The 18,573-nt window shown below is 37.0% G+C and overlaps 1 protein-coding gene across 1 annotated transcript in view; it reads right to left on the bottom strand.

The window, feature by feature from the left end:
* Window positions 1–1,365: 1,365 nt before the first annotated feature.
* Window positions 1,366–18,573, bottom strand: part of LOC102823138 (cytochrome P450 4V2-like) — a 34,728-nt gene continuing 17,520 nt past the window's right edge. Inside the window, exons 4-11 of the mRNA XM_006834454.1 lie at window positions 17,815–18,005; window positions 17,363–17,432; window positions 14,398–14,524; window positions 11,548–11,718; window positions 8,698–8,800; window positions 2,945–3,079; window positions 2,672–2,851; window positions 1,366–1,538 (exon numbers count right to left, since the gene is read on the bottom strand). Of these exons, the coding sequence (XP_006834517.1) occupies window positions 1,366–1,538; window positions 2,672–2,851; window positions 2,945–3,079; window positions 8,698–8,800; window positions 11,548–11,718; window positions 14,398–14,524; window positions 17,363–17,432; window positions 17,815–18,005 (1,150 nt within the window). The remainder of the gene's footprint in view (window positions 1,539–2,671; window positions 2,852–2,944; window positions 3,080–8,697; window positions 8,801–11,547; window positions 11,719–14,397; window positions 14,525–17,362; window positions 17,433–17,814; window positions 18,006–18,573) is intronic.

Below are 18,573 nucleotides of genomic sequence, written 5' to 3'. Positions count from 1 at the left end.
GTTCCAGGTTTGTAATAAAGAGATTTATTAGAGTATAGACTTTTATTTCCAGTCTAATCATCAGTTAGTGGCATTACCTTGACCAAAAACTTTATTTATTTTTAATTCCATTACTTCTAAGAGAAGTAAATATAATTAGATAAGCTCAATGAACCATTTGTTAACTCTAGAGGCACTGCAAAGGAAAAGGCATTACTAAGAGGAATCTCTTCCACCAATTCATAACATATAAATGTAACTGTGATGTTATGAAGAATGAAATGAGGGCTGTAAGAGCACAGTGAAAAGAAACATAGAAAAAGAAAACTATGAGTCAACCTATAAATCACCTATTCTAGGTGATAAAATCTAAAAAGTGCTATAATAATGATTTTTCTCATTAACTGACACCACTGATATAATTCAAAAATGTAATCCCCTTAAATCAAATACTTAGTCGATCTGGTCAGATTACATGTAATATGTTGTAATAGTAAGGTTTTGTGTTAACTTGGCTGGGCCAGGATTTGGCAATTGAAATGTAGTTATCCCCATAATGAGACCTAAACAATGTAATTAACTCTATGATGTTTGGCTAGGAGTGGCCAATCAATTGAAAGGATGTTTCCTAGGGGATATGGTCTGCTTCTAATATATTAGACACTCGGACAAAGCTTGTTTGCTTTTTGCCGGGTCTGAATCTTGAATTTATCTGTCTTATCCTCTGACCTCAGGTTCTTTGGACTTGAACCAGTGGCCTGCTCCATTACCTGCTAATCCTGGGAGCAATCAGCAGCCTGCTCATCTACCAGGTTTGACTGCCTGTTGATTTTGGTTGTTCTGATCCAGACTTGGGACTCTCCCACCTCTATAATTATGAACCATTTACTTGATATAAACTTCTCTTTATATAAATACATATATACGTTTCACTGGTTTTGTTTCTCAAGAGAACCCAGCCTAAAACATATGTAGATATGCATGTATATCATCAGTAGTCAACAAAAATAATCCAAATATATATATATATTGAGCTTCATTTATATAATATCCTTTAGATCTTTCAATTTAACTAGAATCAGGTTATAAACTCTCTATTGGGAATGTTTTTGTCTTCTTAGTCAAGTACTAATATCTGCTAAAACAACTTAAGTTTGGGGACTGAAACCTGTGGTAGCATCTGTGGTGGCGATTAAATACAAAAGCTTTCTTTGGTAGACTTGACTCCAAGATCAGTTATTGTTGTTAGGTGCCATCAAGCTGGTAGGGACATGAAAATGAGGCCTGGGATTAAGAGTAATGAAAGCACAATCTATACATTTGAAGCAACAACTTTCTCTTAAAGGATGGCTATTTTCATCATAAGGGCAAAATCCAACAATACAGTTAGGATTCATTAAAATTTCTTCTCTTCAACTTGATCCAGATGCCATTATCTGGACGAAGAATCAACTCTCCTGTCAGACCAAGTTCTTCTCTTTTCTGGTTGCACTCAACCCAAAACCGCCTCAGGATGCAAGAAAGAATGGTCTTTTCTTCAATCATTGCAAATTTTTGACCTTCAAATAAAAGTAAATATCATCAAATTAATCATAGGTATTTTTCAATTGTGAGAAAATACAGGTCCCATTAAATAAAGCAAAGGAGCCTTGATGGTATAGTGGGATACCCATTGGGCTGATAACTGAAAAGTCAGCAGTTCAAGCTCCCCAGCCTCATTGCAGGAAAAAGATGAGGCTTTCTGCTCCCATTAAGATTTACAGCTTCAGAAACCCTACACAGGGTTGCTATGAGTCAGAACAAACTTAACGGCACACAATCACTACCACCGCCACCATTAAAGGAAGCAATAAATCATTTTCAAAGGTGGCCCTAGAAGAATCAAAATCACTTGGGATGCTTGCTAAAAATACAGATTTCTCAGCATTTCTGGCATCTCTACTATGTATTAAAAGATCTGGGGAGAGGCCAGGGCATCCAGTATTTTAATAGCATCCTAGATGACTCCTAGGTTCCATCAAAGCTTGAAAATCACTACTCTAGAGTGCTTTCTTTTGGAGTTTTTAATTTAATTTTTAACAGATTCACTATATTTCTTTTTTATTTACCCATTTAAAGCTAAACTTATTTCATTAATGTCTGTATTTTATAATTTATATTTTAGATAAATATAAATTATAAATGATAAATTATGTGAATGTGAAATTTATATAAGTTACGTTTACATAAATGACAAAATACTGGAGATAGTAAAACAAAAATGTTGATAATGCAAGATAGCATGCACTTGTTTTGAGACATTCTTTGTTTTGGCTTTACAAAATGCAAATTCTTAAATACAGGAAACACAAATCCCTGCTTGTATCCATTACTAACGGTTCCATTTCTTCTTGAAAGAGATATCACAATTTAGGCTAGATATAACTCGTTGCACCAGTATGTTTCCTGCTACAACAAATTATACCAAAGTCTAAAATCTGTAATAGTTTTAAACTCTACCATGAAACTGATATACTGTATGATAGCAATATTTTAAACTACAAATGAATAATAAAGAGGGAGAAAAAGAAAGCCAGTTTTCAAGACAGTGGTGTAAGGGCACTGATCTTTCACTACATCTCAAAGAAATTGTTGTGGGAAACTCACTCCGATGAGGGCCTGAAAGTTCAAACCATTTGTGATGGCTACTAACCTATACAGTTTCTGGGTCCAGCAGAGAAGGGCACATATGCGTATGAATGGCGTCCTTGCATATTCTCTGGAAAGAATCTTTCTGGCTTAAACTCCTCTGGATCTGGGAAGTATTTTGGATCTCTATGCAGGGCATAGGTAAGGATGACAGCTTCAGTGCCTTTAGAAATTTTGTAGCCCCCTGTCAATGAGGAGGCAATATGCCATGAGAATGGGGTAAAACAGACATTTAAATTTTTCACTCTCCCTGCTATTCTAATTCTAGAATACTTACCAACTTCACAATTTTCAGTAAGTGTTCGGGCAAATAAAGGAACAGAAGGAAAAATGCGAAGGCTTTCCTTGATAACACACTCCAAGTATTTAAGTTTCTTTAAGTCTTCTAAAGTAGTAGGGCGATCCGAGTTCCCTGAGGAAAGTACATAAGACCATGACATTGCAAGGACTACCAGGACATTGGGGAGTTGGGAATGGGGACATCGCAGAAGAATATATCATCCCACAACTGAATGTTAAATAGAGTACAATTTTAAATATACATAATCAAAATAACATGAAAGATTATGCTAAGTTAAAGAAGCCTTATACTAAAAGTCACATATTGTATATTATTGCTGTTGAGTCAGTTCTGACCCATATCAACTCTCTGCATAACAGAACAAAACACTGCCCAGTCCTGCGCGATCCTCACCATTGCTGCTATTCTTGAGTCATTGTTACTCACAGTGTCAAGCCATCTCATTGGGGTCTCCCTCTTTTTCTCTGTCCCTCCACTTTACCAAGCATGATGTCCTTCTCCAGGGTCTGATAATATGCCCAAAGTATGTGTGATGAAACCAGGCAATCTTGGCTTCTAAGGAGTATCCTGGTTGTACTTCTTTTTCATATATCCAATGGAACTGAAGTAAGAAACCCAACGTGGACTGAAGACATTGGCAAAGAACAACTTTCCAAAAGTAATGGAATACAAATTGAAATCTTTCAAAAAACTGAGACAACAGTAGAGGCACTCACTCATCTATGCCAAGATATTTGGAAGACCAACTGATTGAAAGAGATCCATATTTGTGCCCATTCCAAAGAGAGGTGACCCAAAGGAATGAGTAAATCATTGGATAATATCACATATTATATAATTCCATTCATATGAAATATCAAGAATAGATCAATTTATAGAGATCAAAAGCAGATTAGGGATTGCAAGAAGTTCAGGGAAAGGGAAATGAGGAATAACTGTTTAATGTGTATGAAGTTTCCTTTTGAGTGATAAAAATGTTTTAGAACTAGACAGAGTTAACGTGGAATAACACGACAAGTACTAAATGCCATGAAATTGTGCTCATTAAAAGGTTTAATTTTATGCTATGTGAATCATTAAGAAACAAAAATAGGATGAGAAATCAATACTTACATTCCAATACTCAAGAGATTGATTGCTTCGAAAAACATTAGAACTAATGTTGGGGCTAGAAGAATGAGGCACAACAAGCAGAAAGGATGAGACGTCGTATAGCAAAATTGTAGTCATATGTTGTATTCCTAATTACACGAGATCAAAAAGAATGCATAAACTGGTAATGCGGACGTTGTTGTTCTTGTTAGGCACCATCGAGTCAGTGCCAACCCAAAGCGACCTTATGCACAGCAGAACAAAACACTGCCCGATCCTGGGCCAACCTCACTATTGTTGCCACACTTGAGTTCATCGATGTTGCCACTTAGGCAAACCATCTTGTTGGGGGTCTTCCTCTTTTTATCTGACCCTCTACCTTACCAAACATGATATCCTTCTCCAGCGACTGGTCCCTCCTGACAATATGTCCAAAGTATGAGAGTCAAAGTTTGGCCATCTTGGCCTCCAAGGAGCACTCTGGCTGCACTTCTTCCAAAATGGATCTATTGGTTCTTTTGGCAACCAATGGAACTTTCAATAATCTCTTCCAACACCATAACTCAAAAGCACCAATTCTTCTACGGTCTTCCTTATTCACTGTCCAGCTTTCGCATGCATATGAGGTTACTGAAAATACCATGGCTTGGGTCAGGTGCACCTTAGTCCTCAAGCTACCATCTTTGCTCTTCAACATTTTAAAAAGATCTTGTGCAGCAGATTTGCTTAATGCAATACATCGTTTGATTTCTTGACTGCTGCTTCCGTGAGTGTTGATAGTTGATTTAAGAAGAATGAAGTCCTTGACAACTTCAATCTTTTCTCCATTGATAAGGATGTTGTTAATTGGGCCAGTGGTGAGGATTTTTGTTTTCTTTACATTGAGATGTAATCCATACTGAATTTACAGAAATGTAAAACTCTTTTAACAGACCTTGGAGCTTTTAGAAGAACAAATTACCCATCAAAGGCACTCTGACAGATGTTAAGTGCCGTCTAGCTGGTTCTGATTCATAACGACCCTGTATAGTGTTTCTGAGGAGCAGCTGGTGAATTTTAACTGCCAGGCATGTGGTTCAAACTGACATTGAGGTTGAGTGCTTATTCTATGGCACCATATCAGGACTCCGAAACCAATACACAAAAAATAAAATGACTACAGAATGGAGATGAAAGGTTTTGACTCCAGTCTACAAAATAAAGTCTTCATTATTAATGTGAAATTCCACTCTTTACACAATCTGAACATCAAATTGGATTTCCAACATAATCTCTCAGTGCATTCTACCAAATATGCTCAATCCTGGCTATTCCTCACTATTCTCTATTATCCTCCAAACAAGAAACATTTCAACTTTGGTACTGTTATGAATTGATTTGTGTCAAAAGATATTGTGAAATCTGAACAAACAAGAGGCTCACCCAGGAGACATCAAGGCAAGTGGTCGGGTCCCTTCAGGGCAAACCTCCTTCTAAGACTAAATGGGAATACATGCTCTGATTGTTGACCATGTTCGTCACCAATAAGGGGAAGTGAGGAAAAAACAGTAATGAAGCTGCGAGCTAAGCCCTACAACGTTCAATAGACTCCTGTGAACTCAAGTGGAGACCTGGTTGTCCAGCAGTGTGGCAAAACCTGGGGACTCTTGGGCCCAGAGTCAGTGACATAGCCACAGAGGACTAGAGTGGCGAGTGGAGCATCCAGCTGATAAGAAGAGAGGGCACATGCATAAATAAGTACACCCACACTTGCAGATAATACCCTCTTGACCTGGCTTCAATGACTGGATGATCAGAGCTCAACTAGAAGAAGAAAGAAGAGGGAAAAAAGAGTAATCTGATACAATTCGATGAACTTGACCTACACCTATGGATGCAGTAGCTCAAAAGAAGGAACAAATCTTCACAGCGAGTATCATTCCCATCCCCTCCATACATGAAGTGGACAGGGATGGGCAACTTGGACATTGGCTACCAAGAATGAGGGTGCTACACAGGTAAGAAGTGACTGGATTACAAGCTTTCAAGAGGGAACCTAGATCCAGAGGGCGTGGAGCAAGGTAGAATCTCCACTGAGTAGTATCCAATCTTTCTTGGCGGGGCTGATGAAAAGAGATGTGGATAGGTCTCTTACAATACAATAGTGAATAATTATAATCAGGACTAATTGTAAGAGTTGGAAATTTAAAGGTAGACATTTTGTGGCATAAAGAGGGGAGTGATTGACTTTGCACTCTAGGAGCGAAGGTTACTGGGACCATCAAAGGAGAAGAGCAGAGAGTGGAACCCTCCCCAGAGAAGCAGTGATGTCAAAGATGGAGGCAGAAATGATGACATGGAGAGACAGAGTGGCTAGGGACTTTGAACCCAGTGAGGGAGAGAGGCTGTGTGCTGATGACCGGGGGACAGGCTTGCAGGGTAAACCCTTTGGTTGGTTGATGATGCATGGAGGGGATTGTAACCCTGGCAAGGAAACGATATACGATAGGATGAATGTGAAGATAATATTCTCCCATGTAAACTATCATATAATTCACAATAAAGCATTAAAAAAAGATATGCTGAAATCCTAATCTTTGTGAATGTGACCCTGTTTGGAAGCAGGCTCTTTGAAGATATTATAATTTAGGTTAACACGGAGAGTGATCTGGCAGATATTCTGAATTCAGAATAAGTATATATCACACTTCAACATAAAGAAAGCAAAAATTCTTACAACTGAACCAATAAACAGCATCATGATAAATGGAAAAAGGATATAAGTTGTCAAGGATTTAATTTTATTCAGATCCACAATCAATGCCCATGGAAGCAGCGGTCAAGAAATCAAATGACATATTAGGATATGAAAATCTGCTGAAAAAGGCTTCTTTAAAGTGTAAAAACCAAACAAAATAAAGATATCAGTTTCAGGATTCAGGTGTGCTTGACCCAAGTCATGGTATTTTCAATTGTCTCATACGCACACGTAAGCTGGGCAATGAATAAGGAAGACAGGCTATGAACCAATGCATCTGAATTATGATGTTGGCAAAGAATATTGAATATACCATGCAAGAAGAATGAACAAATCTATCTTGGAAGAAGTACAGTCAGAACACTCTATGGAAGAGAGGATGGTGAGACTTCATCTGTTATATTTTGGACACTATGCTTGATAGTTAGCCAAAAAAAGAGAGATCCAAAAAGAGATGGACTAACACAATAGCTGAACCAATGGGCTCAAGTAAGGTATTAATTATTTGAAGATGGCAGGACTAAGCAGTATTTCATGGTGTTGTACATGGGGTTCCTATGAGTCAGAACTGACTCATTGGCACTTAACAAGAAGGACAAAATATTAGGATAGGATGGTCCTGATCCTGTATAATTGATATTATTACAAAAAGGGAGAAAGTCCACAGAGATAGAAACAGGATGAATGATGTGTGTTGATGCCACTGGAGCGACCAGAAGCTCATAGAGAGGCGTAGAACAATTTCTCCCAGGGCCCTAAGATGGAATCTACATAGATTTTAGACTTCTTTCCTCTAGAACAGGAGACAGTACATTTCTGTTCCTACTTTGCTGTTGTAAGGTGCCCAATTCATGGTATTTTGTTATAGAAACATTAGGACACTAAGACATATACCATTTTTCATCTGGTTTATTGTCTCCCGAATGACTTCTCCTTTTTTCAAATACTTATTGATGAAGATCAAAGACCACGGTCTTCAGCATGGATTGCAGCTCAAGATAAAGAAAATATCAATCCTCACCACTTGACAAAAAAAAAAAAAAAAATAACATCATGATAAATGGAGAAAACATTGAAGTTGTCAAAGACTTCATTTTGCTTAGATCTACAACCAACACTAGGATCAACCATCAACACTCCTGGGAGCAGTACTACTGAAATCAAATGGCATATTGCATTGCACAAATCTGCTGCACAAAAACTCTTTAAAGTGTTAAAGAGCAAAGATCTTAGTTTGAGCACTAAGGTGCACCTGATCCAAGTCATGGTATTTTCAATAGCCTCCTATGCATGTGAAAGTTGAACAATGAGTAAGGAAGAACATAGTAGAATTGATGCGTTTGAGTTATATTGTTGAAGAAGAATATTAAAGGTATGATGGACTGCCAGAAGAAGAAACAAAACTCCATTGGAAGAAGTATAACCAGAATGCTCCTCAGAAGCCAAGATGGCCAGATTCTGTCTTTCATTCTTCAGCTATATTACAGGAGGAACCAGTCCCTGGAGAAGGACATCATACTAGGTAAAGTGGAGTGATAACAAAAATGAAGCAGAACCCAATGAGATGGATTGGCACAGAAGCAACAAAGGTCTCAAGTATAGCAGAAATTGTGAGGATGAAGCAGGACCAGGCAATGTTCATTCTGTTGTATGTAGGGTCATTATGAGTCAGAAATGACTTGACAGCCCTTAACAACAACAATAGGCATTTAGATTCCAAAGACATAGATGTTTTTTCAAAATGGAAACTGTAAACTGGAAGCAATCTTGCATGGGAGCCTTGCTAATGATTATGGTGTCTTTTGAACTGGACCTAATTCATATCCTTAATGAACAATAATGACATTAGCATTGATAGACTTGGTGCCCACCATGTAACCTCTGAAGGGGCCACACATACCAAACACTTCATCCAGTTCATTTTCCACTTTTTTCTGGGCTTCTGGATAACATCCTAACAGATACAAAGACCAGTTTATTGCAGCTGCTGTTGTATCATGGCCCTAAAAGCATAAGGAAACAGATCAAAAAGCAGAAAGTAAAAAATGACTATAATAATTTTATTTTTTAAATTTATTTATGTTTTCATTTTAGCTCTTTTATTTATTCATTTTTTAACACTCAGGGATATATAATAATTTATACCACCAAAGGACACATTCTGCAAGTCTGTCTCCTGGCCGCCATTTCTTAGTCCCTCTCTTCCTATGAATCTAGAGTCCTCAGCTGCTCCCTCTCTCCATGTCCCCATCTCTGCTGTCACTGCTTCTCTGGATAAGGTCTCTCATTCTGCTTGTGCTCTTCTCCCTTGATGGTCCTAAGGTCCATTGTTTCTGGACTGTAAGATTAACTATTCAGAATTATCTTAGTAAAAGGTTTTTATTTTTTGAAGACTAGAAATCCCTTTAGAATCACAAAATGGTTAAAATCTTTATTGGTTTTATTATTATTATCCTCTTAAGTTAAAACAGCTCATAACAGTAGCTAAGCACCTATTTAAGAGTCCTGGTGTGGCTCTGTAGGTTAATGCAAAGTTGGTGTGAACCTCAAGGTTGGTGGTTCAAGTTCACCAGATGCTTCTTGAAAACTGACTATGGGTCACTATGGGTCTGAACCAACTCGACGACATGTAACAACAACAACAAGCACCTATTTGCTCAAACTTCAAAAAGGAGACAGTGAGAAATGGACTTGTGGGTTTTGAAGGTTAAAGGGTAGCATGAAACACTACAGAGAACTGAGAGTAATTTCTGGCTGCTCATTTGTTTGAGAAGTTGGAAGAATTTAAGTTTCTTGAAGGAAAATAAGTCTATTAGTGTACCCACCACTTGTCAAAATACTTTTCTAAGGAAGAAAGCATATTTGGTACTTAACCCCATTCTTAAATTTACTTATTTATTTTTTTCTACAGAGAATCAAAATAGAGCCCCACACATATATGGTCAACTGATTTTTGACAGAGGCATCAAAATTATTAATTAGAGGAAGAGGGAAGAGTGGCGGTAGTTGTGTGCCATGAAGTCAGTCCTGACTCCTAATGACCCTATAAATCTTTCTGGGGCTGTAAATCTTTACTGGGAGCAGAAAGTCTCATCTTTCTCCCATAGAGAGATTTGATAGATTTGAACTGAGGACCTTTCAGTTAGCAGTCTAATGCATAACCCACTATGCTATCAGGGCTCCTTCGAGGAAGAGTAGTCTTTTCAACAAATTGTACTGGAACAAGTAGATATTCATACACAAAAGAAAAATGAACTTTAATCCATAGTTCACACCACTAAATTAGTGTAGATTACACACCTTAGTATAAAATTTACGATTATAAAACTTGAAAAAGTGTTGCTCATATGTTTGCTAAACCATTCAATATAAGTTATATACATGATAGTCAACCTTAAGCACTTCAACATGTTCCTAAAAAATTAAGTATGTTACTTAGCCACATCACCATGATCACACCCAATAAAATTAGCACTGGTACAATATTATTTATTTACAGATTTCCAAGTTTGTTTAATTGACTAAATAATGATCTTTTCTTGTTGTCATTGTTGTTTTTCCAATCAAGGATCAAATCAACCATTATTCACTGCATTTCCTTTTCATATTTCTTTATCTCCTATAATCTAGAATAGTCTCTCCCCACAAATTTAAACATTTTTATGACACTGATATTTTCCAAAATTCTAGAAAAAGTTTTCACACAAAAAGAAGCAATCTTCTCCTGGAAGCCACACAAAAAGAAGAATGTTTCTTTTTGTGTGAAAACCTTTCTTGAATTTTTATAATAGGGGCTTCATAAAATATTTGACCTTTTGTGATGATTTATTTCACTCTGTACAATGTCTTCAAGGTTCATCCATGTCATGAGGTGTTCCAAAGATTCAGCATTGTTCTTTAGTAATGGTATTCAGTATTTCATTATGTACCATAGTTTGTTTATCCATTCTTCTGCTGATGGGCAATTAGGTTGTTTCCATCTTTTTGCTATTGTGAACAATTCTGCAATTAACATGGGTGTGCATATATCTAAGCGTTATGGCTCTTATTTCTCTAGGCCATCTGAGTAGTAAAATAGCTGAGTCATATAGTTTTTCTATCTACAACTTTATAAGGAAATGACATATTGTTTTCTGGGTTCCAGTCTCCATTTAATATTTTCTTCTGTTTTTTAAAATCTATTTAATATCTTCTGTTTTTCAAAAATTTACTATCAATGTTGTAGTGAGGTGACATATCATTGCTGTCTTGATTTGCATGTCTCTAATAGTAAGGAGCTCTGGTAGTGTAGTGGTTACGAATCGGGCTGCGAACCTTAAGGTCAGCGGTTCGAAACTATCAGCTTCTCTGTGGGAGAAAGATGAGGCTTTCTACTCCCGTAAGGATTTACACCCTCGGAAACCCTGTACAGGGTCGCTATGGGTCGGAACCGACTCGACGGCACTTAACAACAACAACAACAATAGTTAATGGTGGAATCTTGGTGTGGTGTGGTGGGTTAATGTGCTGGACTCCAAGGCTGGTTCAAACTCACCAGCTGCTCCTTGGAAACCCTATACAGGGTTGCTAAGAGTCGGAACTGATGCCACGGCACTCACCAACAACACCACTGTAACTTCTTAATATAATGATCTTCCTCAGTTATATTAAGCTACATTAAAATTTGACTAATGTTTTCAATGGTAGAGATTGTATAAACAACTGGCATCTGTTTAATGGTATCTGAAAATGACATGGCAATATAAAATACCTCAAACATGAAGGTGTCCACTTCTTCTCGAATGTCTTCGTGACTTAGCTTTTTCCCCTCATCATCAACCGCATTCAACAGCAAGTCAAGAAAAGCTCTGCGTTTGTTTTTCTCATAATCACCTCTACCTTTTTCCTCTGACTTCATTTGCCTCACTCGTTCAGTTATGACCTGTATAATTTAAACAACCATCACTGTTGCTTTTGCTTAGAATATGATACATCCTAATGACATTTTACAAGAAAAATACATTTCTTTCTTTAACTTAACTTTTTATGAACTTTTCATGTGCTTCCTATCTTAACAATAAGTTAAGTTCTTATGAAAATATAGGAAAGCTTCCTGTTAAAATTTAGGGTATTATTTGTTGAAACTTAAAAAAAAAAAAAAAAAAGTAGTGAAAATATGCATACCAAAACATATACGATTTCAACAATGAATACGCATACAATTCAATAACATCAATACATTTTTTAAGCTCTGCAACCATTCTCTCTGTTCTTTTCCAAATTATTCCATGTGATTGGGTGAAACTTTTAAAACAAATTTAATGTTAGGTAAATTCATAATTTCAAAGTGGTATTTGTTTGCAGTCTTTCCAACATGGGAATACAGTAATAGTCTACTGAATAGTACCCTAGAGATTTGAAAAACTAGTAGGAAAAAAAAAGTTCCAGTAGTGGAGAGAATGTAATCATTATATAATTGACCAATTATAGATCACTCTTAATTGCATGTTTTATTGGAGAAAAGAAATAGTAAGGATGCTCAGTCATTTATCCCTTTGTGCTTGCTGTTCCTTCTTAGAATGCTCCCCAGATGCCTACATGACTAGTTCCCTCCCTTCCTTTAGGTCTCTCCTCACTGTCACCCATCAGACACCTTCTATGACTGTGACTTGATTCACTATCACTTGTTCTCTTCCTAACTCAATTTTATTTTTCTCTATTTAACTTATCACCATCTGAAATATATTTATTAATGGATGTCTTTCACTCTAACTTGGGAGTCCTGGTGTAACACTAGGATAAGCCCTAGACCACAAGATCTGTTTGAACCACAAGGTCAGCATTCAACTCACCAGCTGCTCCTCAGAAACCCTATACAAGGTCACTATGAGTCAGAAGTGACTTGATGGCACTTAACAACAGCAACTCTAACTTGAAAGCGTTGTTCATGTGACAGGGAATTTGTCTTATTCATAACGTATTTCTAGCTTCTGGAGAACTGATTTGCATTTTAAGAGAACTCTCATTAGACTCTGTTGAGTGAATACACAAATTAAAGTCCATAAACTTACTTGTGTTATGCATTTCAGCTTTTGCCTTCTATGATGCAGCTGACCAAACCTGCTACTTAGTGACTTGAGAGACATGAATCCTAAGTACTTTTGGGACAAAACCCCATGTATTATTTTATTCTTGATAGAATTCCCAGTGTCTGGTATGCAATATACAACTATTCAATAGTTATTAAATAGATAATATTTTTCAGTAAATCTGAATTTTGTTAATGACTGATATTGCTGTTAAGTGCTGTGGAGTTGGTTCCAAATCATAATGACCCTACAAGAATTTCAAAGGAGTGGCTGGTGGGTTTGACCTGCCAACCTTGTGGTTAGCAGCCCAGTGCATATCTTACAGATCTACATTATGAAACACATATATATTAATTATGTGAAATTTATGGGGAAATGCAATTAGGCTTGTAGCATACAAATAATAATGAAGAAAATTAAGAAACAAGATTAGGTTCCTTTTATGCTCCTTTCCTTATTTAAACATAGAGTACCAAAGGTTAGGCCAAAACTATTGATTATTCTTTTATCATAAGATTTTAGTTCACTTTGGCAAACTCAAGCCAATACCTCAAACCTCTAACATCTACTGACTTATTAACTAATTGCTCTGTTGGTGGTAGGATGTATGTACCTTACTGTAAGGAATCAATTCTAAAATATTTTAAACCAAAATTTGCAGCAAAGTTAGAATATATTCAAATAGGCACTTTTTGGGGTACATTTAAATTATAACTTGACATCCTTTCAAATAATCTTGCTTTTTTCATGAAACACCCTTAATACAGAGACTGCCATATTTTATAGTAACTTACTATCTCCTTGGTTTTTTAAAATGGTAAACAGAATGATAATTTCTATTTATTACTAAATAGTAAAGTTTTCATGTTTGCCAAGTTAAGATACTGCTTTAAAAGATGCTCTTTGCCTCTGCATTATTTTAACACAGCACTCTACTTGTTAGTAAGCTGTCGTAACTCATATTACACTGTGTACTTATTAGGTTACAGACAAACTCTTCTACTAAATGAACCTCTTTTAGGGTAGAAACATCACATTTGTACTCATTACTATGCTTGGTTCTATGTTTGGTATTTGTTAGGAGCTAACTGATAGAGAATCTCTAAATAAGGTTCCAAGAATTAGCTGGTGGGTTTGAATCCACAAACTTTATTGCTGGTAGTCCAGTGTTTATCCTACCGTTCCACACCAGGACTCCCATTTGGTGTTGTTTGTTGTTGTTGTTGTTGTTAGGTGCCATTGAGTCAGTACTAACTCATGGTGACTCTATGCACAACAGAACAAAATACTGCCTGGTCCTGCGCAAACCTCACAATCATTCCTACACTTTGCCCACTGTTGCTGCCAATGTACAAACCTATCTCCTTGGGTGTCTTTTTCTTAGTGCTTAATTAATATTTGTTGAATAAATATACATGTAATCCTGTTTCCTAATTTTCTTCATTATTATTCAATTGCACTTTTATTTTATGATTCACAAACTCTATGGTCCTATAAAGTATGTGAAAAAAAACTAAGAATCATGAACTTACATTGTTGGTAAAATTATGTAGAATCTTAAGGTTCCTTCTATGCTCCTTTCCTTCTTTAAGCATAGAGTACCAAAAGTTAGGCCAAAACCAGGGCATCTTTACTCTTCGAAGAATTATGTCACTCATCCTAGAAATAGGATAAAAACACATTAGCTATTATATCAAAAATGTGTATTTCTTGAGTACCTACTATTTGGTACCTGGCTTCAATACAAGCAATATATGGGAATGATGATAATGAGTCTTAGAGGCAACTAAGAGTTTCATGCTTTAAGTTTAGCAATGAGACATGTGTTGTTACTTATCCCATCAAGCCTAAAAAATATAATGGGCTCTTAAGAAGAATGAAGAATCCTTTTTAAAGTATCCTTACTAGCTGGCCATTTGATCTCTCCTTCTTGTTTTTCAGTATCTTCCAGTGCTTCTGGGGCTTGTGTACCACAGGTCGAGATGAAATTTACTTCTTTTGTGATTGTAAAAATAGAGTTAACAATTGGCAATTCAACATTTTTCTTGTATACAATTCACTCAGACCAATTACATCAATCCGGATGTGCAGCCATCACCTACATTAGTTGCCAAATTTTCCATCATTAACAAAAATTTCATGCTACCCAAACAGTAATTGGACTCCTGGTGTGGTGCTGTGGGTTAATGCACCAGACTGCAAAGCCATTTGAACTGCACGGTCGGTGGTTCAAGCTTACCAGCTGCTCCTCGGAAACCCTATACAGGGTCACTATGGGTCAGAATCGACTTGATGGCACTTAACAACAAAACAGTAATTGGAGCCCTGGTGTGGTGCTGTGGGCTAATGTGTCAGACTGCAAAGTCATTTGAACTGCAAGTATGGTGGTTCAAGCTCACCAGCTGCTCCTTGGAAACCCTATACAGGGCTCCTATGGGTTGGAATAGACTCGACAGCACTTAACAACAACAACAACAAACAATAATTACCCTTTTCCCTGTCCCTCTTACCATTATTAAACTCTGATCTCTATACATTTTTCTATTCTAGACACTTTATGCTATGGAAATTATACAATATTAGTTATTTAGTGATTGATTCATTTACTTTTTTTAATGTACACTCATTTGTTTTGGTCAGTCTCCTGGAATGAAAGACATCAACAGTCTACTCTCTTGCACAGCAGGGTGTTCATTAAATACATGACTATCACACAACTGTCGTTAGGAGTCCTAGTGGTGCAGTGGATAAATCACCTGGCTGCTAAACAAAAGGTTGGTGGTTCAAACTGACCACCTGCTTTGTGGGAAAAAGATACAACAATCTTTTCTACAAAGATTTACAGCCTAGAAAAACCTCACGGGCAGTTCTATTGTGTTATATTGGGTTGACATAAGTGGGAATCAACCCCAAGACACACAACAAGAACATGATTGTCCTTAGGGCCTCCATTTCCAGTGGTAGAGCAGAGATACCGCTGCATGATCTCCTCCTTCAGTACCAGCTTAGAGATCAATTCTTCAGAAAGACCTGAACAGAGCACACAACCTGTAGGATTTATTCCCAAGTTTCTCTCTAATATCAACTTGATCTTTTCTAAGAAATTATAACAATGTATTTGTCATCGTCGTGATGTGTTGTGGAGTGGGTTCCAACCCATAGCGATCTAGTAGCGTAGTGGCTACGAATCGGGCTGTGAACCTTAAGGTCAGTGGTTCGAAACTACCAGCCGCTCCACGGGAGAAAGATGAAGCTTTCTACTCCCGTAAAGATTAACACCCTCGGAAACCCTGTACAGGGTCGCAATGGGTCGGAACCGACTCGACGGCACTTAACAACAACAACAACAACAACAACACTACTCTAGCTCCTTATATTTTTAGTTTATATTTATTTGCTCATTGCCTGTCTCCCATGTTATCCTGTTAATTTTATGAACCACTTATTTTACTAGTGAAAGGAGCCATGATGGTGCATTGGTGAAGTGCTCAGCTGCTAACTGAAAGGTTGGTGGTTCGAACCCACCAGAGGCTCTGGGAAACAACAAAAAAAACACCCAGTGATTTCCTCCCATAAAGATTTACAACCTAGAAGCATGTGGAACAGCTCTACTCTGTTCTACAGAGTTGCTATGAGTTGGAATTGACTCAGGTACACACAACGACAACAGCATACAACTAGAGGTTAAGCACTCACATGGTTTAGCACTTAACTATTAACTAAAAGGCTGGTAGTTTGAACCTACTGAGGTGCCTTTGAAGGTCTAGTGATCTGCTTCTGAAAGGCCACCGCTTTGAAAACACTATGGAGCAGTTCTGCTCTGCAAACACGGAGTTTGTGTGAGCCAGAATCACCTTTATGTCAACAAATAACCACTAGTAAGTACTTTGTGCAATTACTGAGATATTGCAATTGCACAATTAATAGTTATTGAAATGAAGTAAAACAAGCAAGATAGAATGTATAGCACTGCTTCTTAATAGCTAAAAACTACAAACAAATTTTTAGTGCAAAATTGCTTGGATAACAAAAACATTAGGTACTCAGTATTAAAAATATTGGAAAGTAAAATAAAGGACTAACAAAACACAATTAAAAAGAAGTACATACACAAAACAATGATAACCACAGCTAACATTTTGGCATAGTATCTTCTAGTCTGTTTTCTATGAATACTTTTTAAGCTTATGGCTATCATACTACGTAAAATGATTTACATCTTCCTTTTATCATTTTGCCTCATACGTACCTCTTAATATATTACAAGATAATCATTTTAAATTTCAGTAAAATCTGTATGTGCCATGCTTTACATAATCATCCCTCTACTGTTAAAGAACATGCCTAAACTATTAAATTACATTTTCGTATGATGCTTCACTTGAAGCAATGAGAAATATACAACCTAAGCAAAAATGATTAACAATCACTTTTTAAAGTTCAAATCAATAAAGTTCAAATAAAAATCTGAAAAATAATTGAAAGGACTTCATTTACCTATAAACTGCATGAACATAGTCAGAATCGTCATTATACTGAGCACCGATATTCTTCCCCATAGCTGTCTCTATAAAACATGGGTGAGATACATTCATTTGATTCATGCATACATCTTGTATTTATTTTGCAATGGCAGACATTTAAAAAGACATTCATTCAGTTCGGTTTGTATATATTTTAGAATTATTCTTTCCCCCTTATCTTTCTTCTCTTGTACTTGCTGCTTCTTCATATTCCTCACTTCTGTTCTTTCTTCCCTTTGACTTTCCTGGAACTGTGGTTTCGCCCCTACCTCTAGAAGTAACTGCTGTTGCTCCATTTTCTAATTCAGTAGTGGGCCCACACTGAAGAATCAAGGGTTTCCTAACTTGTCCTCCCAGTCGAATGTTATTTTCTATTTGGACCATTTTATCTTACATCACAGTTTTAGAAAGAAACAAGAGATTTACCACAGATAATATCCAAGGCACAGAGAGTGATGTAAAAACAGCAGTTAAATGCTTCTTGGTCAACATGTTTTTCCAGTTTATTAACCAATATATTTGCTTGTTCATTCATGACATCTAAGAAATCATCCAGAATTGTAAAATGGAAAGTGGGTGTTAACAACTTTCTCCTGGTGCGCCATTTGTTTCCAGTACTAGAAATACAATACATGGTTATAAATTTTTAAAAGGAAACAACATCCAAAGCAAGCAAAGCATAAATATAGCCATGTCAACAAAATTATCCTTAAACAGCTAGCTCTAAAGATTCTCAAATGTTCTGCTCAGAATTACAAAGAACACATACACAATATTCACACACAGATCTTTTGGATTATGTTGTACATTATTTTTGACTATTTCTTTTCTCCCCCTCAGTGTCTATTTTTAAATGATATGCAAGGGAAACCAAGATTCAAAAGACAACCAAGCATCTTAACATTATCCGCACCCCTCCCCCCCACTTTCCCCAGCATGTCTCAATCCCTGTATCCCAGAGCTCTGTTGTTCCAAGGTTGTGCATACATCATTCTTTACCTCTGTCCCACTTAGCCCTTGCGAACCTACCTAATTGTTCTTCCATTCGCTTTTGTTCTTCCATTCCCTTCCCCCTTTATATTGTCCCCCTCCCCAGCACCCAAACAGTCCTGTGTCTATTCCCTGCCCTGTGCTCCACCTTCCCCTCCCTCCCCTCATCCCAGCAACCAGCAAAGAATCCCACCC

The sequence above is a fragment of the Chrysochloris asiatica genome, unplaced genomic scaffold, assembly GCF_000296735.1.
Source record: "Chrysochloris asiatica unplaced genomic scaffold, ChrAsi1.0 scaffold00011, whole genome shotgun sequence".
NCBI lineage: Eukaryota > Metazoa > Chordata > Mammalia > Afrosoricida > Chrysochloridae > Chrysochloris > Chrysochloris asiatica.
The sequence above is the reverse complement of the archived record's forward strand: the minus strand, read 5'-3'. Positions and strand labels throughout refer to the sequence as shown.